The sequence below is a fragment of the Hyperolius riggenbachi genome, chromosome 9, assembly GCF_040937935.1.
Source record: "Hyperolius riggenbachi isolate aHypRig1 chromosome 9, aHypRig1.pri, whole genome shotgun sequence".
Taxonomy (NCBI): domain Eukaryota; kingdom Metazoa; phylum Chordata; class Amphibia; order Anura; family Hyperoliidae; genus Hyperolius; species Hyperolius riggenbachi.
Genome location: NC_090654.1, coordinates 53,212,218 through 53,236,480, shown reverse-complemented (window position 1 = coordinate 53,236,480; position 24,263 = coordinate 53,212,218). Strand labels below are relative to the sequence as shown.

Here is a 24,263-nt window from a genome sequence, read left to right as displayed (position 1 = left end):
CTGAGTTAGTATAGAACCATCTTGTGGCCAAAAGTAAAACTACTTCTAGATACACCATTATACACTTAGCATAGAAAAATTACTTACATTTTCATTATTTTTTAACTCCTTCACCCCAACCCAAAATAAAATATTATCACCATAAATTGTACTAGGGACACAATTTAAACATTGTAATAACCAGGACAAATGGGCAAATAAAATGTGATTGTTTTATCTACAATAGCACATTTTATTTTTAAACTACAATGGCTGAAAGCTGAGAAATGTTTTTTTTTTTTTTTTCATTTTTTTCTTCTTCTTCCCTGTCAAATGCATATAACATAATATAATTCTTAGCATAAACTACTGTCCAAAGAAAGCCTAGTTTGTCCCACAAAAAAAATTGTAGATCATTTAAGTGTGATAATTAGCGATAAAGTTATTACCGACTGAATGGGAAGAGCTTTTAAAGGGGAAAAAACTTGTGGTAGAGAAGTGGTTAATATAGCCTCAATATTTGCAGGATGTCTCCCCCTTTAAATCACATAAAAATGAATGCATATTCATACACAACGCGAACACCACCTTGCACCTAGCCTGACATGTTTCCCATAACTACTGGAAGCTTCAGTGCAGTAGTAGGGTTCATGTTTACTTTGCTTTGCTTTGTTCACATCTAAAATCAAAATCGCTGATGCCAGCAATTTGCGATTTTGTACAAGGCGCTTTTGTAAGCGCTTTTGCAGAGCAATTCCGCTTTTTTTACTTCCTGACATCAGTCAGGAAGTGAACTCTTTCACCCGGAAATTAATAAATACAATGTATTTATTCATAAAAGTGTGAACGCACTCGCCGGATAAAGGAATTTGTGAGCGTTTTGCGCTTTACCTATACCTTCCATTGTAGCAAAATCACCCCAAAAAATGGTACAGGCCGCGCTTTGCTGAGCGGAAAGTGGAGGAAACGTGCTGATATGAACTGTCCCATAAGGAATCATTGCACAAGCGCTTTTAAAGCGATTTTTAAAAATTGCCAGCGCTCAAAAAAACCTTGCAAAACGCCCCCCGGCGGGTTAATTTATTAAACCGTGATAACTCCTAGCACAGCCACGCTAGCGTTTTGCACGTAACGTTTTCTGTACTCAAACTCGAATTTTCACATGCAAACACGGCATTTTGCTTGCGAAAATCCGCATTTGCGCACGGAAACCATTACTCTCGTTATATGGCGTGCAGCATGCTAGCACGCCCATGCTGTGAGTTAGCACGGTTTACCGAATCAAACCCATAGGGTGAACAAGCCCTAAACAACTGGTCATGGTTTCTGTCAGGGCCCGTTTCCACTATCGCGAATCCGCATGCGGGCAACGCATGCGGATTCGCACAGTCAGTACAAGTGGATGGGACTGTTTCCACTTGTGCGTTTCCCCGCACGTTTTTCTGTGCAGAAAAAATCTGCAGGGTAGGGGCCTCAGAATTCGCCTGCGTGTGGAATGCAGGCGAATCGCACGCAATGTATTTAATAGGGAAATCGCATGCGTTTTCCCCATGCGTTTTTTGCCGCGATTTTGCATGCGATTTCGCATAGGTACCCATGTTAATTCACACAGGCAGTGACATGGTTAAAATCACATACAGCCTTACCTATGCGAAATCGCATGCGAAATCGCGGCAAAAACGCATGCGGAATCGCACCCGCATGCGATTTGCCTGCGGTGATTCGCCGGCGATTTCGTAACGCTATAGTGGAAACGGGCCCTCAAAGGGAATTTAAGCTTAGCTGCATAATTAGAAAGGAATGTGAAACTGAAGTATAACCCGCTGTAGGAAATAACTGTGAATAAAGCAGCGTAAAATTTTACAGTCGATCTGCATCTTTTCTGACTGTCAGAGCGCAGTAAAAACACTTGCCACAGATGGCAAACATAGCTAAATGAGATCCCATTACAATGACACAGCCGTCAAACCGTGCGCTACTGCCTTGTTATAAACAAACTCATAATTAAATGAAACCAACACAGTTGTATAGCCATAAGCACCCATTATTTAGATTGTGACACAGTTTAGACAACCAGACATCATGTGACAGAATTTTTCGTTTGACAAAAGCTTCATGTGTTGAAAGTGGTATAAAAAAGGCCTACAAACTAAAAATGTCCTCCTGTGAATACTCTCCAAGCATCTTGCATTGGGTTTTCCAGTCTTTGCGGTACAGACACTGGTTGGTGAGCCAGTCACACTGACTTCTGCCAGGTGACTTTGACAGCGCTGAAGACTTTGCCCAAGGCCTCAAACATGGGATCGCAGAAGGTGTGGACACAGAGGGAGAACGTTCGCCCCACGCACTGGATCTCAATCAGGTAGCTCTTGACGCAAGGCACCACTGCCCAGATGTGGCAGAAGGAGATGAGAGCAAAGAGGACGCCCCAGATGACGGAAAGAGGGATGCCGATCAGGGCAGAGAGAAAGCGGTAACACCAGTACTTGGTGACGGTGAATGTGGTATAGCTGGCTTTCCAGACGCCATCGAAGCTGTGGACGCCATAAGGTTCTGCAATCACGTCTTCAAAATCTATCTGCAAGGAAGAAAAGTGGGGGGAAAAAATCACTCTAAAATGTTCACATACAGATTTGGCCATTTTACTAATATGATTCGAGATTCAAAAAAAACATCACACGGTTAATTACTGATGCGGGTTCAGGGTACATAATGGTCCTGGCAATTCCTGGAGCACTCACACCTCTGCTTCATAATCTGCTTAAACGTCGAAAAAAAGAGCAGCAATGCTTTCTAAGGGCCCATTCACACTAGAGCGTTTTGCTGCGATTTCGGCAAAATGCTTAAAGGCTAGCGCTTTTTGAAAAGCGCTAGTGTAATGAAACCCTATGGGCCCGTTCTTACTATGGCAATTTGCGCAAATCACCCAAAAGCGCCCAAAAGCGTGAACCGCAAACACGTTGCCTGCACTATTTTCAGGCGATTTCCCGGCGATTGTGTTTGAGTGCTACAGAATAGAGATGGGGCGAACGGTTCGCCGGCGAACTGTTCCAGGCGAACTTCGGTGGTTCGCGTTCGCCTGGACCAGGCGAACTTTTGCGGAAGTTCGATTCGCCCCATAATGCACTATGAGGGTCAACTTTGACCCTCTGCATCACAGTCAGCAGGCACATTGTAGCCATTCAGGCTACACTAAGCCCTGGAGCCCCACCCCCCCTTATATAAGGCAGCCTCCGGCGGCCATTAGCCTCACTCGTGTGCCTGCTAGCCTGCTAGAGACAGACTAGGGACAGCTGCTGCAGACTTGTTCTTCTAGGGACAGATTAGTTAGGTTATTGGCTGCTTAGCTTGCTCCTGGCTGATTATTATTGCTTTTATAGCACCCCTCAACAGCTCTTTTCAGAGCTGTACTTTTTTTTTTCTGACACTTTTGTTGCATGCACAGCCTTGCTAATTCATAGTGTGTGTGCCACTGCCAGCAGCCCAGCACATTCAGTGACTACCTGTGTGTGTGACAGAGAGCTGCACATTGTACTACCAAGTACTGCATATACCTAGTACCTGTTGTGTTTACTTAACCCACCTCATCACTGCATATACCTAGCTTTGTGTTGAATGAACCCAGCTCAGTGCATCTAACTACCTGTTGTGTTGAGTGAACCCACCTCACTGCATCTAAGTACCTTTACTGTTCAGTGAACCCACCTCACTGCATCTAACTACCTTTACTGTTCAGTGAACCCAGCTCACTGCATCTAACTACCTGTTGTGTTGAGTGAACCAACCTCACTGCATCTAAGTACCTTTACTGTTCAGTGAACCCACCTCACTGCATCTAAGTACCTTTACTGTTCAGTGAACCCACCTCACTGCATCTAACTACCTGTTGTGTTGAGTGAACCCACCTCACTGCATCTAAGTACCTTTACTGTTCAGTGAACCCACCTCACTGCATCTAAGTACCTTTACTGTTCAGTGAAGGCATGTACATGTGCCCATCCCCCTTCGTGATCATTACCTTGCCGCGGTGAAGGGGCTTGCGTATCACAATGAAGCAATGACCGGCGGCTATTTGAGTGTTTTGGGTGGGGGTGGCACACAAAACATAATAAGGTCGTTGCTTCATTGTGGTCAGACCAAATTTGATCAGCTGGACAGTCACTGTTGTTCTATCATTGAGCTACCACAGGCCTGCGACCATATGGGCTGGAAAACCGCCACGGCCTACACTCTCGCCGCGGTGCGCACCAGTCCAGCACGGCCATCACTACACAAACAGCTGCTTGCGGTGCGTTACACAGTGAGTTTGGTGTGTCAGTGTGAAGCAGTACTCTAATTACACTCCCTGATTGATGTATACACATGCAAGATGTTTTCTGCCCTTAAAACGCTGCTTTGCGTCACATCCAGATTTTTCCCCGGGACTTTTGGCGTGTATCCCACTCCGCCATGCCCCCCTCCAGGTGTTAGACCCCTTGAAACATCTTTTCCATCACTTTTGTGGCCAGCATAATTTTTTCTATTTTTCAAAGTTTGCATCCCCATTGAAGTCTATTGCGGTTCGCGAACTTTTCCGCAAACCGAAATGTTCCGCGAAGGTTCGCGAACGGGGTTCGCGAACCTAAAATCGGAGGTTCGGCCCATCTCTACTATAGAAGCGCTAAACTCGATCTCGGCAAAATCGTGGCAGTGTTCAGTAATTTTTCCACGTGAAATCGTGGAAAAATCATTCCTGCAAAACGCCTGCGTTTTGAAAACGCAAGTGTGAATGGGCCCTTATAGGACATCTGAAGTGAGAGGGATATCGAGGCTGCCATATTTGTTTCCTTTACCTGCTGGTCTTTCATGCATTAGCTGCCTCACACACCTGAAACAAGCATGCAGCAAATCCAGTCAGACTTCGGTCAGTCTTACTTGGGGCTTGATTTACAAAGCAGTGATAACTGTTATCACGCTGTGAAAAGTGCTTTACGCAAAATTTAACGTGAAAACCGTTATCGTGTGCAAAAATGATAAACTCGCAAATTTTTGCGTGCGATAATTGTTGCAAAGCACTTTTTCACAGCCGTGATAACAGTTATAATGGCTTTGTGAATCAAGCCCTTGATCTGAATACTTGTTCAGGATCTCGGGCTAAAGCCCCATCTACACGATACGATTCTTTGTACGATTCGATTACGATTCTATTTACGATTCAACTAAATCCAACATGTCCGATCCTGATTCGATTCGATTCAATTCGATTAGCAATTGCAAAACAATGGCAAATCGAATTAAATCGAATCGAATCCCAATCGGACATGCCGGATTTAATCAGATCGTACATAGAATCGTAATCGAATCGTACAAAGAATCGTATCATGTAGATGGGGCTTAAAACTATGAGAGGCAGAGGCCCAGCAGTACAATACTCCTTTATGGAACCACTGCTTCAATGTAGGGGGTGTGGTGGTCTTCCAGAGGGCTGGAATTAGTGCCCTGGCTGTGTTAATTAGGTGAGGGATGATAGATTTTTGTAGCGACATACTGGTTGGGGTACAGTGAAGTAAGAATGTTTCTGGAGTAAAGGGGAGATTTTGGCCTGCGATTTAAAGTGCACCTGAGTCCAAAACAATTGATTGAACTCCAGGGCACTCCCATGCAAGGTGTAGGAGGTCTCCAGTGGCCCCCTGCTGGGGAAATCTTTTTTACGACTTATATGGGGTTCAGAACCAAGAAGTTACAAACCTGAAGCATTGTTCTTCTATGGAGACACTTAAAGAACTTTTATGTACTAAACAGGGGCGTAACTAGAAATCACTGCCCCCCCCCCCCTGCGAAACTTTGGATTGGGCCCCCTCCCCCCCCCCCCCCCCCCCTACCTTGCTTTCTGCACAGGAAAACTGAAAATCAATGTTATTCAGTTGGCTAGTGCACACTTCAATGTGTTTTCCCCATGCAGATAAAAGCAGACAGCAGTGGCATTTTCTCTATCAATTACATTAGCTTCTGTGATGAAACATGCATGTTTTCACACATACAGACACACATGGTGTGGAGAAAAAGCATACGGAGAACTGACAGACAAGCGTTCTCCCAGCCTCAGCTTATTGCACTTACTCTGTCCATCTCTGATGGAGCAGAACTGGCTCTGCAGCAATTGTGTAGAGAGCAGAAATCTTTTTCTCTCCGTGCCCAGACTTCTCCAGCATCACTACAGTACACAGCACTTGGGAGGGGTAGAGAGGTTGGGCACTGTATACAAGACACTGCTGAACACTGAATAGGGACTGTTTACAAATCTTTGTCTACAAAACTTTGTAGGATTCCTTATCAGTGGCTGAGCAGAGGCAGTCATTAGAAGAATTGTGCAGAGCAGAAAGTTTTTTCTCTCCGTGCCATTAGTTGTCAGTCTCTCAGGACAGGGAAAAGAAACTTCTCCCTATACAGGACCCCCTTCAGCTTCTGGCCCCCCTGCAGCTGCATCCCTTGCAGGGTCTATTGTTACGCCACCTGGTACTAAAGTAAATACTTTTCTCCACTGGGCCTCAGTGAAGTGTCTTTCTAGTGTTTTATGCCATTCGGTGTGGAAGGGGAGGAGCCTTGAGCTAGGTTTTGGATTAAGTAGGACGTAGAGCCATGAGAAAACATGTCTGTGGGGGCCCTTGTGGTCAAAAGTTGTAAATGGATTCAGGGTGTGAGGCTTTTATTTCTGAGGAGTTTTTATAGTGCTTAATCTGATAATAGGTCCGTGTTTTTTTTATTATAAAGAGACCATCTATGCAGATACTCCCCACATTGCTGGTGTCAAAAATGATCCATGAGATGCTATAATGCCGGTCTGCATGCAAATCGTATGCAACTTGGAATTGAGCGAATCACCGTCATCATGAAGTGCATGAATCTGTTCTCTTTTGTCCCCCTCTGTTCACCCTGTGCCTCTTTTGTCCCTCTCTGTGTCAGCTCGTTCCCCCTGCCCCAGTGGCGTAGCTAAGGAGCTGTGGGCCCCGATGCAAGTTTTACATTGGGGCCCCCCCAAGCACTCTATACATAATTGATACGGCGCACCAAAATCTGCCATTGACAACTACAGTGTCAGAAGTGCAAGAAGGGGATGGGGAACAGTTTGTTAATGATTACCAATATTCAAAGTATCTAGAGAAGTGATTATTATGAGCACAGGACTAATAGAGACCTAATACTGTAGTTGAGGGAGGGCCCTTTGGGGCCCCTCTGGCCCAAGGGCCCCGATGCGGTCGCTACCTCTGCAACCCCTATTGCTACGCCCCTGCCCTGCCCTGTCCTAGCCAGGTAGAGGTGCCCACAGTATAGGTATACAGGCATAGGTGACCATAGTATAGGTGACCCCAGTATAGGTAGCCAGGTATAAGTGCCCCCATCATAAGCAGCCAGGTATAGGTGCCCCCAGTATAAGTAGCCAGGTATAGGTGCCCTAAGTATAAGTAGCCAGGTATAGGTGACCCCAGTATAAGTAGCCAGGTATAGGTGCCCCAAGTATAAGTAGCCAGGTATAGGTGAGACCAGTATAGGTAGACAGGTATAGGTGACCCCAGTATAGGTAGCCAGGTATAGGTGCCCCCAGTATAAGCAGCCAGGTATAGGTGCCCCCAATATAAGTAGCCAGGTATAGGTGACCCCAGTATAGGTAGCCAGGTATAGGTGACCCCAGTATAGGTAGCCAGGTATAGGTGCCCCAAGCATAAGTAGCCAGGTATAGGTGAGACCAGTATAGGTAGACAGGTATAGGTGCCCCGAGTATAAGTAGCCAGGTATAGGTGAGACCAGTATAGGTAGACAGGTATAGGTGACCCCAGTATAGGTAGCCAGGTATAGGTGACCCCAGTATAGGTAGCCAGGTATAGGTGCCCCAAGTATAAGTAGCCAGGTATAAGTGAGACCAGTATAGGTAGACAGGTATAGGTGACCCCAGTATAGGTAGCCAAGTATAGATGATACTAGTATAGGAAGCAAAGTATAGGTGACCCCAGTATAAGTAGCCAGGTATAGGTAGTGCCCCAGTATAAGTAGCCAGGTATAGGTGGTGCCCCAGTATAAGTAGCCAGGTATAGGTGGTGCCCCAGTATAAGTAGTCAGAAAAAGGGGGTGCCCCAGTATAGGTTAGTCAAATACAGGTGCCCCAATATAGGTAGCAAGCTATTGGTGTCCAAGTCTAGGTAGCCACGTACAGGTGGTGCCCCAGTATAGGTTAGCCGCAGTATGCAGCAGATTAGAGGTTTCTTCTGACATTATTGGCAGAGCGGACAACATTAGCTTCATGCTTGTTTCTGGTATTATTCAGACACTACTACAGCCAAGTAGATTAGCAGGGCTGTCAGGCAACTGGTGATGTTTAGAAAGAAAATAAATATGGAAGCTTCCATATTCTTCTCACTTGTCCTTTAATCCTTTCTCCACTGTCTATTTCTCTCTACCAACTTAACCGCTTCCTGCATTTATTGGCAGGAAGGAAAATTGCTTTTGTTGGTCGTATGGGTCAATTCTGTAAAATGTCTCTAATAAAATCTTTGACAGTGCACAGAAAAGCACATAAGATAACCATACGGGCAATAAAGAGTGGGGGCAGGGGCGTAGCAATAGCCATAGCTGCCATAGCAGCTGCTATGGGGCCCTGGAGCATAGGGGGCCCAGTGGGTACTTAATGTATTATCTAATTACATTTTTGTGTTACTCCTCCCTCTGGCTTTGTCTCAGTGCCCATGAATTATGTGCAATATTGATTGCATGATAATGTAGATTGCTCATTTAACTCACATCCATAGGGTAGAGGCAGGGGGCATAGCTTAAGAGTGCCTGCATCTGAGGGCCCCATGAATGTTTTGCTATGGGGCCCCATGATCTCTAGCTACGCCACTGAGTGGGGGAAAAAGTTTTTATTATGTTATGCCACGCTCTAATTCTGCTTTAACTTTACCGATATATACGGGTTCTATATGTCATTTTTTAACACGCAGAGTTCCTCTAATTAAGGGAAAGCATTGATTTGCCCCATGTGGAATTCCTCCTTATCTTCAAGAAGTCCACATTAATGCTGGACTTTGAGGTTGGAGTATTTTTAGAGGGTGACGTGGGGCTGAAGGAACTTAGAGAATAGATCTACCTGCGTAGCTTCAAAGCTCTCCGGAGGAGGCCTCCGATATTCAGTCACCGAGCGAAGGCTTTCAAGCCGCACAGAATTACTCACAATGCTCTTTGAAGGATCTCATCAGAGAGCAAGTGAATATATCATCAAGCTGGTTTATTATACATCCTTGCCAGGCTGTGCCTCTTTGTGCTGGAAATCTATCGTGGAGGGCACAATCCTCTGTGTGCTGATAGATGGAATGGGATCATCAGACAAATATGCAACATGGGAATTGCGTTCCTCCAGAATGCCATAGAAAATGTCATCGGCAAAGCAGGCCCGGCATTGTGCGCACGAGCAATGCGCTCCATTGTCAGAGCCCACATTCAGGCACACATCACATACACCGACTGCTAGCATCATAATCTGAGAGGCATGGCATTTCTCTTTTGTATCAAACATGGTTTCTGCACATAAACATCCTGTTCTCTTTAAAGAAAAATATCACACGACCCAAAGCTACTCGGCTAAAAAGTGATAATATCAAGGGCTGCTGCTTAGCTGTGACATCACCACACTGTTCAGAACTGGGGGGCACCTGTACCTGGCTAACCTATACTGGGGCACCATATGTACCAGGCTACCTGTACTGGGGCACCTATTATTATTAGTATTATTTAGTATTTATATAGCGCCAACATATTCGGCAGCGCTGTAGAGAGTATATCGTCTTGTCACTAGCTGTCTCTCAGAGGAGCTCACAATCTAATTCCCTACCATAATCCTATGTAATGTATGAATTGTGAAGTGTATGTGTTGCAGTCTAGGGCCAATTTTGGGGGGAGACAATTAACCTATCTGTATGTTTTTGGTATGTGGGAGGAAACCAGCAGGGCCGGGCCGAGGCATAGGCTGGAGAGGCTCCAGCCTCAGGGCGCAGTGCAGGAGGGGGCGCACAATTCATTCAGCTGTCATTCCTAATTGTGTTTGAAGCAGAAAGAAATAATAAAAGGGGATACATGGCAGTGACTGCAAGCCAGATAACTAGATATTAAGGTGTTGGGGAGGTTGTGGGCCCTGTGGCGCCTCTTAGTCTAATAGCAATCAGTGTGTGACGGCTGGGGTGGGAGGGATGGAGGGGCGCACTTTGGTGTCTCAGCCTTGGGTGCTGGAGGACCTTGTCCCGGCTCTGGAAACCAGAGTGGAGGAAACTGACGCAGACACGGGGAGAACATACAAACTCCTTGCAGATGTTGACCTGGCTGGGATCACCTATCAGAAACATCTGATCTGCTGCATGCTTATTCAGGGTCAATGGCTAAAAGTATTAGGCTGTATTCACAGTGGGACGGTGCGTTTTAATGCGACATTAAAGTCGCAACGTTTCTGCGTTAAGAGGTAACGCACTGCAACCAGTGAGTTACCACAATGCAATATTTTTTAACGCGACTTTAACATTGCACTGTGAACGGTCCATAGGATTAGCATTGCAGTGCGGTAAGCTGCATTATGAGACCATAATGTCCCACTGTGAATGTGACCTCAGAGGCAGATGATCAGCAGGATAGCCAGGCAACTGGTATTGCTTAAAAGGAAAAAATGTGGGAACCTCCATATCCTTCTCATTATAGTTGTCATTTAAGTAAAAAAAAAAAAAAAGAAAGGAAAAGAGAATAGTAACAGGTATAGAAGAGAAATGAATAAGGTCTCCCACTTACAGCCATTATTTGGAGGGGGGGGAGGGCTCAAGGGCTACCTATTATCGCTATATTGGGGGAGCGATATTAGGCGGCCCCATCTTGTCTAGAAACAGCTCTGTCTATAAACCAGGCAGTCAGTACCCCATAACCCCTAACTGTCCTTTTTCGGGGGGACAGACCTTCTGTGTTCTGTCTGCTTCATCCTTTTTCCCTCTTTCAGAACTGATATACAGACCTATAAAAAAAAAATGTTTTTCGAATAAAAATGTGTTCAATTGACTTCAGGTATTTTTTCAGCGCTAGCGATATTCAAAATCACCTTAAAAGCGCTTGTGCAATGATTCCTTATGGGACTGTTCATATCAGCGCGTTTCGTCTGCTTTCCGCTGACGAAAGCGCTGCCTGCACCATTTTTGGGGTGATTTTTTAACAATGGAGGGTATAGGAAAAGCGCAAATCGCTTTTTTTTGCGGTGATTGTGTTTGCCCTTTTTGTTCTGTGACCATTTAAATGTGAAGTGTTTAGGTAAGAGGCTCTTTAAATCTGACCACAAATGAGCTAAAAATCGCAAATCACCCCCCAAAAAGCACTTACAAAACGCCTGCCTAAAAAGGCAGAGCGCAGGTGAATGCCGAACGCTGGCGTCAGCGATTTCAATTTTAGATGTGAATAAAGCCTTAAACTAAGAAAAAGAATGGTGAAAAAAAAATTATAAACCACACACTGACTATATAAACCAAATAATATTTTATTTAGGGAAGTATCCATAATTCAAAACGTTAATGGGTGCTATAAAATATCAAATAGGATGTCATGAAAGAAGAGGACAATCTCTGTGCCAATTGATATAAAAAATGAACCTCCCTGGCGTTATGATTAATTCCAGATTTAGCGTCTAAAAGTCGTGCAATTTTTTTTACACAAGCTTTTAGATCCTAAAAACAAGAAAAAAACAACATAATACAGAGAGATCTGCAGCAGCTCCTGCATATAACTCACTCGGGCACGGGATTACCGCTCTGAGCAGCGGATTTCCGTCCCGAGCCTGACTCGGGGTTACCGCTAAGGTTACGCTTGAAATAAATAATAGGCAGCCCCCTCCCCCGAGATATCAATGCATTATAACAATAAACATGAAGTATATATTGCACAAAAAAATCATATATATTCACACTGTGGGAAGCCCACAAGGCTACCGTAATGGGTTGGGAGAGAGGGGGAAGCCCACATGGCTACCGTACTGGGGTGGGGGGAGGGGGTAAGTCCATCTGGCTACTGTACTGGGCTGGGAAGGAGGGGTAGCCTATCTGTCTACCGTACGGGGGGAGGGGTGCCAGGGGAGCCCATCTGCCTACCATACTGGGCAGGGAGGCAGGGGGAGCCCATCTGGCTTCCGTACTAGGTTGGGAGGGAGGGGGAGCCCATCTGGCTGCCGTAGTGGGTTCTGGCTACTGTAGTGGGCTAGGAGGGAGAAGGAGCCAATCTGGCTTCCGTACTAGGTTGGGAGGGAGGGGGAGCCCATCTGGCTGCCGTAGTTAGTTCTGGCTACTGTAGTGGGCTAGGAGGGAGAAGGAGCCCATCTGGCTACCGTACTGGGTTGGGAGGGAGGGGTAGCCCATCTGGCTACTATAGTGGGGGTGCTGCGAGGGGCATGTCTGGCTACTATATTTGGGAGGGAAGGATGGTCATTAGGGGGCACATCTGACTACTATACAGGGGAGGGGGGCCCCATTTACCTACTATACTGGGAAGGGGGGATTAGGAGGTATATCTGGCCTCTTCCTGTCAGAATGGGTGTAAAAGGTGTGCTTACCTGGGAGGTGTGGATATTCACCACTGGAGCCCCCCAGGCCAAGATATACAAAGAGACCATAAGAAATTATGAGGTGACTGCTGTTTTAAAGTATTGTTTGTGGAAGGGCCAGACACTAGCCAATGCTTCGGGGGCACAATAGTCCCTTCTTCAGGGCAATCAGGTCTTTAAGTGTATCTGAACTGACAAAGAAATAGGCAATAATGCAATTCCACTCACCAACAAGTGATGTGGTCCTCCTGGTGGCTGCAGCACACTTGGAACACTTGCTAGTATGCTGTGGCCGCCCTATTGTTCAAACGCTAAAAGACCTAATTCCCTGAAGAAGGGACTCTTGTGTCTCTATACTTACAGCAGACACTAGCCAACGTTTCACTTGTGGAATACCAGTCTCCTCACAATGTATTGGTCTTTTTAATATCTTCTACACCAAAGATGTAGGAGTCTAGTCACAATTTCTTATGGATTAACAAAGGGGTTACTGTCAATAACCCTGAAAACAAGGCTAGAGCACTCAGTTTATTATTAATTGACTTTGACCAAGGTTGTGTGGGTTGTATTCTTTGTTGCAATATATAAAAAAACCATTAGGTAGTTCAACTATCTAGCTTCCACCAAACATAGTCATATCAGTACTGACTGAGTTGACTGACCCTCTAAATTCATTTGACAGGGTGACAGAGCCCATGAACTGATGGGTGTCCCTGACCTTCCAGATGTCATTATGAAAACAGTCCCTCAGTTTACTGAATAGAGAAAGGGCTGAGCTATGTATATAGCAGTGCGTGGGGCAGGCCAGCTCCTGTTTCCGAGGCTGGAACTCTCACAGAATGTGGACAGCAGTGAATCAGCAGAAGGGAGGGCTGCATGGAGGTCAACCTCAAACTAGCAGCTTATATTGGTGGGGCTGAATTACGCCTTATACACATGGACCAACCAGCTGCCTGCTTATCATCTGACTTTAGTCTGTTGGACAATTATTAGGCGTGTGTACGCGAGCAAACGACTAAACAACCAACTGGTAAGACTATTGCCGATCCAGCTGATGGATCAACTCATACGACTGTTGTGCTGATAACGTGCAGCTGGCCACATGTGTACAATGCCATTTGAACGACTTGTACTCGTTTTAAATGCGGCCGTATTGTGCAGTCTGCCATTCCACTTGCGTGTGCAATAGAAGCCATGCACTATTGAAGTGTTCAGTATGCTGGAATACTGAAGCCATGTACTATTGAAGTGTTCAGTATGCTGGAATACTGAAGCCATGCACTATTGAAGAGTTCAGTATGCTGGAATACTGAAGCCATGCACTATTGAAGTGTTCAGTATGCTGGAATACTGAAGCCATGCACTATTGAAGAGTTCAGTATTCTGGAATACTGAAGCCATACACTATTGAAGAGTTCAGTATGCTGGAATACTGAAGCCATGCACTATTGAAGTGTTCAGTATGCTGAAATACTGAAGCCATGCACTATTGAAGAGTTTAGTATTCTGGAATACTGAAGCCATGCACTATTGAAGAGTTCAGTATGCTGGATTACTGAAGCCATGCACTATTGAAGAGTTTAGTATGCTGGAATACTGAAGCCATGTCAGTTAGCGCACTTGCAGCATCAAAAGAAATGTAGACTTCTCAGCCTTCCTTGAAGAGTGAAACGATGATGTGTTGTAAACGCTCCTTTTCATAAATATTCTTGAAGAACCTTTTGTCTAGAAACCCTTACAGCTGCACGGGGCCTTGGCTGTGCGATATTGAAAGTAAAACATTGCCGCTTACTGCAGTGTGTGACTCACCCCACCTCCAAAGCCGTTTAGCATCTTTCGCATCCCACCATAAGGAGCTTTTCCTTGTCTTAAAGTACCCCTGAATCAGGGACAAACCTATTGGATGACGCTCATAGTGGGCTAGATTACCCTTTCCTGAGTGTGGCTTGTTGTCCTTGGGGGCATCCCAGTTCCTTGAATGCGGTCATTGCTTCTCCCCTGCCTCCCAGAAGTTGCTCCCAGCGGTGCAAAGCAATTCTTAACTGCCCAGGCGCATGTTTTGACTAGAGATGGCCGGAACCTCCAATTTTCGGTTTGCGAACTTCCGCAAAAGTTCGGTTCGCGCGAACTTTCACGAACCGCAATAGACTTCAATGGGGATGCGAACTTTGAAAACTAGAAACATGTATGCTGGCCACAAAAGTGATGGAAAGACTCCTATTAGACCTACCGGTAATGGAGTTTCTGATTGTCATCCGGGACAACCTGAGATCCGGTCCCGCCCCGGATCTGTGGAAACACGAATCCAAGAAGATTAAAAGCCCCCGCCCACCCTCCATCCTCAGTGCGTCTGAAAGTATATAAGACTAGAAACACCAAGATGAAGGAAGACATAAAACACCAAAAAAGGTGAATGTAGTAGATCCCAGTGATCTTAACTGTAACAAGAAAGGTGCGCAGTCGAGATAGGGAAAGGGTTATAATGTTTGTCCCGGATGACAATCAGAAACTCCATTACCGGTAGGTCTAATAGGAGTCTTTCTCTAATTGTCATCCGGGACAACCTGAGAGATAAACAAGAAAGTCTTTATAGCAAAAAAAGACTAACCTAGGGAGGGACCACCGCCTGGAGCACCTTTCTGCCAAACGATTGATCTTGTTGAGACAGTACATCCACTCTGTAGTGCTTGATAAAAGTTGATGCACTTGCCCATGTTGCCGCTTGACAAATTTGTTGAATGGTGGCTCCTGCTCTTTCCGCCCAGGATGTAGATAGAGAACGGGTTGAATGAGCCTTAATATTAGGTGGTAAGGGACAATTACTACACTCATATGTTATAGATATGGTCTGTCTAATCCATCTAGCAATGGTCTGTCTGGATGCCTGCTGCCCCTTATTTTTCCCTGAAAATAAGATAAATAGGCTGCTTGACTTTCTAATTTCTCTTGATCTCGAAAGGTATACTAGCAGACATCTCTTTACGTCCAAACAGTGAAATTCTTCCTCCTCCTGTCCCTGAAGGGTTGCCACAAAAGGAAGGAAGAATAATGTCCTGAGACCTATGAAACTCAGAGACTACCTTAGGTAGATAGGCCGGATCAGTCCTGAGCCTGACACTATCAGGGCAAATGATTAGAAAGGGATCTTTGATAGATAACGCCTGTAAATCACTTATACGTCTAGCCGATGTAATTGCGATCAAAAATGCTAATTTCAAGGTAAGGAATTTCATTTCAATCTCTTCAATGGGTTCAAAGGGTGACTTTGTTAAACACTTGAGGACCAGGGATAAATCCCATTGTGGAAATACTTTCTGTCTTACTGGTGTAGACCTCTGTAGTGCTTTGAAGAAATTCTTTACCAACTCTTCCTGCGCTAGATGCCTATCTAATAGTATTGAAAGTGCTGAACATTGAACCTTAAGGGTACTAAGTGCCAACTTCATGTCTGCACCTTCCTGAAGAAACTCTAAAATTGAACTAGTCAAATTCTGATCTCTAGTTCCACACCAGGCTAGATAAACCTTCCAAACCTTTCGGTATATCTTCTGAGTTACTGGCTTTCTACATTTCATTACAGTGTCAATTACCTTCTCCGAAAGGCCCTTATTCCTCAAGATTACCCTTTCAGGATCCAGGCGGCCAGTCTGAATAACTGTGGCCAGGGGTGGATGAGAGGGCCCTGGATTAGCAGATCTGGCCGAGCTGGCAGGAGAAAAGGCGGAGCCACTGCCCACTTCCGCAGGGTTGCATACCATGGTCGTTTCGGCCATATTGGAGCTATCAGGATCATGTTCCCTCTCTCCCTTTGAAATTTCCCCAATACCTGAGGTAACAGTACTGTTGGAGGAAATGCATAGGAGAGGTTGAAGTCCCAAGGGAAGCTGAGGGCGTCCAACCCCAGAGATCTCTGGCACCTGTGCAGGGAGAAAAATTGGTCCGTCTTTCCATTCGTCGGGGATGCAAAGAGATCTACCTCTGGGATACCGAATTTGTTTATCACCATCTGAAAAACCTCCGGATGAAGTTCCCACTCTGACTGATTCACCTGATGACGACTTAAAAAAAATCTGCCTCTACATTGAGAGACCCTTTTATGTGGATCGCCGACAAAGATAGAACCTGAGGTTCTATCCAGTCTAGAGTCTCTGAGCATAGGCGCCTGAGCTCGATTGATCTCGTGCCTCCTTGTTTTGCCAGATAAGCCACCGTCGTGATATTGTCGGAAAATATTAACACGTGCTTCCCTTCTATCAGGGATTGAAAAGATAGAAGTGCTTTCTGCACTGCCAGTAACTCTCTGAAGTTGGACGATTTCTTTGCAATTTGCTGCGCCCAATGCCCCTGAGCATGATGGCCCAACATCGTTGCGCCCCATCCCCAAGAGCTTGCATCTGTAAAGATCTTTATTGGTTCCTCCTGTCTCCAAAGACGTCCTTTGGTTAGATTCTGAGAGTCCAACCACCAGACCAGACTGGACTTCACTACCTCTGGGATAGCTATTTGTGAGTCTAGGGAAAGTTTGGACCTGTCCCAATTTGCCAAAAGCAGAGACTGGAGATCTCTGCCGTGGTGTTGGGCCCAGGTGACCGCTGGAATGGATGCTGAGAACAATCCTAGAACTCGCATGATCTGGCGAAGAGAACTCTTTTGTTGTCTGCATAGCAGATCTACTTCCCCCTGGATCTTTACAATCTTTTCGGGTGGTAAGTAGATCCTCCTTTCTATCGAATTTATCCTGTATCCTAAAAACACAATCTCCTGTGCTGGATTCAGGGCTGATTTCTTGTAATTTACTAACCATCCCACTTGGGATAGGAGGGAAATCACTGTATCTCTGTGAGCTCTGGCCAGAGCCTCTGTTTCTGCAAACAGGAGGAGATCGTCCAGGTATGGGACAATCGCTATTCCCTGTATCCTGAAAATCTTCATAACCTCTGCTAATATTTTTGTAAATATTCGGGGTGCCGAGGCTATCCCAAAGGGAAGGGCCTGAAATTGGAAATGTCGAATCTGGTCCTGAGACCTGATTGCGAACCTCAAAAACCTCTGATGGCTGGAATAAATGGGAATGTGCAGATATGCGTCGGAAAGATCTATTGACACAAAATATTCCATGCCCTGTAATAGGGCCCTCACTGAATAAATGCTTTCCATCCTGAACTTCTTGTATGTCAGGAATGGGTTGAGAGATTTCAGATTCAGGATGAACCTGAATTCCCCATTTGCCTTCTTTACTAGAAAGACATGGGAGTAGTAACCCTGGAATAATCTCTCCTGGGGTACTGGAATTATAACTTTCTTCTCTAAAAGTTTCAAAATTTCCATCTCCAAACCCCTGGCCTTTTCTGGGTCCTTTGGAGTTGGATTCACAAAATTTCTTTGTGGAGGGGGGCTTGAAAACTGAAGACGATAACCCGTCTTGATTATCTGAAAAACAAAAGGATCGGGATTTAACTTTTCCCATTCGACTTGAAAATAAATTAGCCTCCCTCCAACTGGTAAATCGTCATTTACTCGGCTTGGGGGGCTCCGTCTTTCCGAGAGTGAACCCCCCTTTTCCTTTCCCTTTGGGAAAGGACCACTTTCTCTGCACATTCCTATTTTTTGGAAGGTTAGAGTCCTGTTTCTTGGGAACAAACGGTCTCTTTCCCTTGAAACTCTTCTTTTTGTTAGGAAACTGTTTCCCTTTTTCTGCTGAACGGGATAATACTTCTTCCAGACCAGAACCAAACAAGAGACTACCCTCAAATGGAATAGAACATAATCTGTTCTTTGAGGTCTGGTCCCCTTCCCAGGTCTTCAGCCACACTGCTCTCCTAGCCGAGTTAACGAGAGCCGTAGTGCGAGCTGATACCCGAATCAGTTCCGTAACCGCATCCGCTAAAAAAGCGACGGCTTTAAGGACGACCGGCAAGGACGCCGCATAATCCTTAATCGGAACACCCTTAGAAATCTGATCAATAAGATTATCCATCCAAATTCTAAGGTTTCGGGAAATACAGGTGGCTGAAATACCTGGGATGAAACCAAAGGCAGCCGATTCCCAAGCTTTTTTGAGAAGCGCATCAATTTTCTTATCCATCACATCCTTGAGGACACCTGCGTCCTCAAAGGATAGATCCGAGTCCTTAGAATATTGGGACAGGGATGCGTCAAGTTTAGGACATTTAGTCCATCTGTCAATTTCTGACTGAGAAAAGGGATACTTTCTCTTTGCTGACTTGGGAACGAACAGCGGCCTCTCAGGATTTTGCCACTGGGAAGTAATAATATCCTGTAAAGTTTTGTGGATAGGAAAAACTCTGCCAGAGGACTGACCTAACCCAAGATACACCTGATCCTGGGGAGTAATTTCCGGAACTGATTCCTTTATCTGTTCCGTGCTATATACTGCCTTAAGTAACTCAGAAGATTCCTCGGGGGAAAACAAAAATCTAGGCGTTTTTACCCTATCATCCCCCTCTGAACCCCCCGACTGAGGCTGCTCTCCCTCCTCCTGGGATACTGACACCTCTTCCCCTTCCTCTTCTCCCTCCTCTTCCTCGTCAGCTCCAAAAATATCGGAAAAGGAGTGATGGGAAGGAGTGCCGGAAAAGGGTCCTGGCAGAGACTCCTTAATTGGCTGCACCAAGGACTCTTTAAATTTTTCTAATGTTTCCTGCATATTTTTGTTAACAGTATCCATAACTTCCTTTAGGATGTTGGGAGTCTGGTAGGCCACAATAGCATCTATGCAAGCCTGACATAAATTTCTTGGGGCTTCTAAGGCTATTTTACTATTACATAAGCTACATCTTTTATATTTAGCTTGAGTGGATGTAGTAGTAGTAGTTTTAGGCTCAGATTTTGTCTGCAATAAAAACAACAAAGACAAAGTACTGAGATGCCATCCTATACATTACATTGTCAAATGTGGTAGTAGGAAAGATATCCTCCAACTGGAGGCTTACCCCACTGGACCCTGATGGCAGGACCTGCGAAGAGGATCTGGGAGCAGAACTCGCCGCTTCCGACTCACGCTGCTGCTGAGGCTGCTCTCCCCTCTGAGGCTGCGACATCTCACCGCTGCGCCTGCAGGTCTGATCGGAGACGCCAGGACCACGCTGCCTCACTTCCTGGCTTTCTCCAATGTTCCTCCTCCACGCCCACGTCAGACGCCACGCGACGTCTGACCTCACTTCCGGCGTTCAATCAGCTCTCCGGATGCGCCTTGCAGAGCCGGCGTCTGATGGAGGAGGCGCGGCGTAACGGCCATACACCACGCGGAAGCCGTACACCGCTCCAAGAGGTCTGTAGTCCGCGCTGCTGCTGAGGCCGCCTCTGCTCTGCCTGCTGCCGCTAAGGACCACACAAAAAAACCTCCAGCGTACTCAAGACTCACCCTCTGGTGAGTCCAGAAAACAAAAAAACGGGAGCTTTGCTTCTAAGGTGTTTCCGTGGCGGAAACACAGATGAACTGAGGATGGAGGGTGGGCGGGGGCTTTTAATCTTCTTGGATTCGTGTTTCCACAGATCCGGGGCGGGACCGGATCTCAGGTTGTCCCGGATGACAATTAGAGAAAAGATGTTTCAAGGGGTCTAACACCTGGAAGTGGCCCGGGGCTGCCTGCCTTTTATAAGGGGCGAAGTGGCTCCAGGAGGGAGTGTAGCCTGATTGACTACAATGTGCCTGCTAACTGTGATGCCGAGAGTCAAAGTTGACCCTAATGGCGCGCTATGGAGGCAAATCGAACTTCTGGGAAAGTTTGCGATCGCATGCGAACGCGAACCACCCAAAGTTCGACGGCGAACCGTTCAGGCCATCTCCAGTTTTGACCTGCACCTCCGCAGAGAAAGATAGTGCTCTTGGATAAACAGTTGCTTTCACTGTGCACATGTGGTTTGTGAACAGCATCTGCGCAGTCCTGAATCAATCATCACGACTAGGAAAAAAAATTGTGTCTGCGCCATATAACAACTGTCCATAACATATAAACAATGGCTCCCTCTTAGGTTGTCCTGTCCCTTCTCAATTGTCCCTCTTTCAAGGGAACCTTAACTGAGAGGGATATGGAGGTTTCCTTTTAAACAATACCAGTTTCCTGGCATCCCTGCTGATCTCTTTGGCTGCAGCAGTGGCTGATTCACACCTGAAACAAGAATGCAGCTAATCCAGTATGACTGCAGTCAGAGCACCTGATCTGTATGCTTGTTGAGGGACTGTGGCTAAAACTATAATGCCTCGTCTACACAAGGCGATCCGGCGGCTCGATTAGCCACCGGATCGGCTCTTCCGCATCCCCGCGCTTACCCGCCGCGTACCCGCTCGCCTGCGCGTGCGTCGGATTCGATCCCCCGCCGGCGCCGCTTAGTTTCCGCTCGATTCCCTGCCATTGTCCCCTCGTGGGGAACGAGCCGGGAATCGGCGGTGGCGAAATCCGACCTGACGGATCTTATCAATCGAGCCGCAGCAACGGCTTGATTGATAAGTCACATCGTCTCGTGTAGATGAGGCTTTAAAGACACAGGATCAGCAGGAGAGTCGGGCAACTAGTATTATTTTAAAAGGAATAATCCATATCCTTCTCAGTTTAGGTTCCCTTTCAGGACTTTGTCCCTCTTTCTATGTACGGTAAATATATATATATTTCTCTACTAAAAAATGTGTTTGACTCTATTCACATTCTTTAAATTGATATATTACTAATTGGTCAACTTTTGGTCAACCGAACAGCCCCAATTTCTCCTTTTTCTGGCCAATTGACCTGCCATCAGCAGAGAAGGCCGGGCAATGCGACAAGGAAATAAATAAGTGATCGGAACACTAAATGTCCGTGGAATAAGGCCTCTTTCACATAACCCGCGAATGAACCGATTTCATGCACGCGTTATGACCTGCGGTGTGACGTCGGGAAGTTGCAGTTCGACACAGAGCTACCGCCGCTGATTAAATTTAGCCGACAGGAAAACACCGGTGCTGGAACGCTTTGTTGAATGTGAAAGTTAACATGAAAGTCAAATAGACTTTCATGTTACCTTTCTAAACGCATCCTAGGAGCAATCCATCAAAATGCAGGATCAGCTCCTAGTGTGAAAGAGCCCTAATGGACACTGGTGACCCGCTGCAATGAGTATTTGTAATTTTTTTTTTTATTATTATGCAAATTTACTAATTTTATTTTCATCAAAGGGGGAAAATAAATGATAACATAATGCGTGAAACCGGAATCTGATTTGGAACTTTAAATAGAATGTGCTAAAATAATAAATTAAGAAAAAAAAATCAGTATAAATTCCCTGCAGGTTAAACATCAATATTCTCTGTGATCTTTTTACTAGACCCTGATCTACATGGCTCTGCATCAAGCTCTGTAATAAGGCCACACTGTGTGCGTACATGTGGCCCTGCGCTGCCTGGCGGTTTCATGTTTGCTGATAGAGGTACCGAAAGAGGAAGACGCTTTCATCAGGGCAATGTCATCCGTATGCTACAGGTTTAGAGCTGCCTAAAGGTACCCATACATCTAGTGACTTGGTGGCCGACCAACCATCCGATACGATATTACTATTATCGAATTAAACGAAAATCGACAATGTGACCAAATTTAGACCCAAGCACATTGATGGGACATGCTCAGGGCCGGCCCGCCCATGAGGCGGGGTGAAACCTTTGCCTCAGGCGGCACTTCTGGGGGGGCGGCACCCGTGGGTGTGGGGGGCCGCCCGAGCTGGAGGGGATAGCGGGCAGGAAGGGGGTATTGGGCCTAGCGGCGGGGAGGGGGGTCGCACCCCCCCCTCCCTCGCCTGGGTCCGCCGTCCTCCGCTCCCCTCAAGCTTTAAAAAGTTCCGTTCTGGCTGCAGCTATGTGTAAGAGGCAACGGGCGGGGATCACTCACCTCTTCCTCGTTCCAGCGTGCGCTCCACTGACGTCACTTCCTGCGGCGTAGCAGGAAGTGACGTCAGTGGAGCGCAGGCTGGCCTGGAACGAGGAAGAGGTGAGTGATCCCCGCCCGTTGCCTCTTACACATAGCTGCAGCCAGCACGGAACTTTTTAAAGCTGGAGGGGAGCGGAGGACGCGGGGACCCAGGAGAGGGGGGGGGGGGGTCCGACCCCTCTCCCCACCGCTAGGCCCAATACCCCCTTCCTGCCCGCTATCCCCTCCAGCTCGGGCGGCCCCCCCACACCCACGGCTTGGGGGGGGGGGGGCGATTTCTTTGAAAATTGCCTCAGGCGGCAAAAAGTCTAGGGCCGGGCCTGGACATGCTGCAAGTTGTGGGGCCGTAGTAGTCCACCGGGTGCGCGTCGGTAGCAGCGCTGTTACCCCAGTGTATAAATCTACATGTATGTATATTACCTGTCCTGTGCATAGCACACGGCTTGTGTGTGACATCACTTATGCGCCATGCCGGCAAGCATGTATACCACTAATTAAAGAGCGGCAGATTCAGAAGATGGACAGGCACCGCGACAAAGGACAGGTAATGTATAAATGCACACGTACATATACATTTATACACTTTGGTAACAGCGGTGAGGCAACGGATGCAGCCAATTCCTGAGAGATTTCAGCATGAAATTGATCAGAAATCAGCCTGCGGTGTATAGGCCACCGACAGATCTCTCTCTAATCAGATTCGACCACAGAGAGATTTGTCACTTGGCTGAATGTGCCCATCATCGCCTGGAGTATGGCTACCTTTATGGTACCCATACATCACACCAGTGGCGTAGCTAGAGATCATAGGGCCCCATAGCAAAACTTGCATGGGGCCCTCAGATCGAGGCAGTCTTAAAGCCAATGGGTACCGCTGTAAAAAAAAAGTCAGATACTCACCTAAGGAGAGGGAAGGCTCGGTCCTAATGAGCCTTCCCTCTCCTCTCCCGGTGCCCTCGGTGCTGCGCTGGCTCCCCCGTTCGCATCCGCCGCCGCAGGGACTTCGGAGGTCTTCGGGAGCACTCGGGCTTCCGAAGACGGGCCGCTCCATACTATGTACGCGCGAGCGCGTCATAGAGGGCGCTCGCGCATGCGTAGTATGGAGCGGCCCTGTCCTCGGGAGCCCGAGTGCTCCCGAAGGCTTCCGAAAGCTCCCTTCGGCATGCGGAAGTGGCAGTATTTGACCGAACTGGTCGAATACTGCCACGGGGGATCCTGCGCGGGACCGGGCACCGGGAGAGGAGGGGGAAGGCTCATTAGGACCGAGCCTTCCCTCTCCTTAGGTGAGTATCTGACTTTTTCTTTTTTCAAACGGTAAACATTCACTTTAAGCAATGCCACCTACCCCTACCCTGTGGATATGAGTAAATTGGGCAATTGACATTATCTTGCAATCAAAACTGTACATAGTTCATGGGCCCTGAGACAAAGTCAGAGGGTGGAGAAACACAAATATGCTAATGGTGAATACATTAAGTACTCACTGGGCCCCCTATTCTCCAAGGCCCCCATAGCAGATGCTATGGTTGCTATAGCTATTGCTACACCCATGCATCACACAATGTTCAGTATGCACAGATCGACCAAGAGAGAAATCTCTCTCTAATCAGATTTGATCACGGAGAGATCTGTTGGCTACCCATACACCGCAGGCCGATTCCTGATCTATTTCAGCATGACATCTCTCGGGAATCAGCCTTGTGACGCCCCATCTGCCACCTCGCCACCTCGCCACCCCCCACATGTAAAAATGTGCCCCCCTGAATGCAGTATACTTTACC

The 24,263-nt window shown here is 46.6% G+C and overlaps 1 protein-coding gene across 1 annotated transcript in view; it reads right to left on the bottom strand.

Moving 5' to 3' along the window:
• Nucleotides 1–2,072: 2,072 nt before the first annotated feature.
• CAV3 (caveolin 3) overlaps nucleotides 2,073–24,263 on the bottom strand; it is a 28,328-nt gene continuing 6,137 nt past the window's right edge. The window contains exon 2 of the mRNA XM_068251537.1: nucleotides 2,073–2,557. Within this exon, the coding sequence (XP_068107638.1) occupies nucleotides 2,216–2,557 (342 nt within the window). The 3' untranslated portion in view covers nucleotides 2,073–2,215. The remainder of the gene's footprint in view (nucleotides 2,558–24,263) is intronic.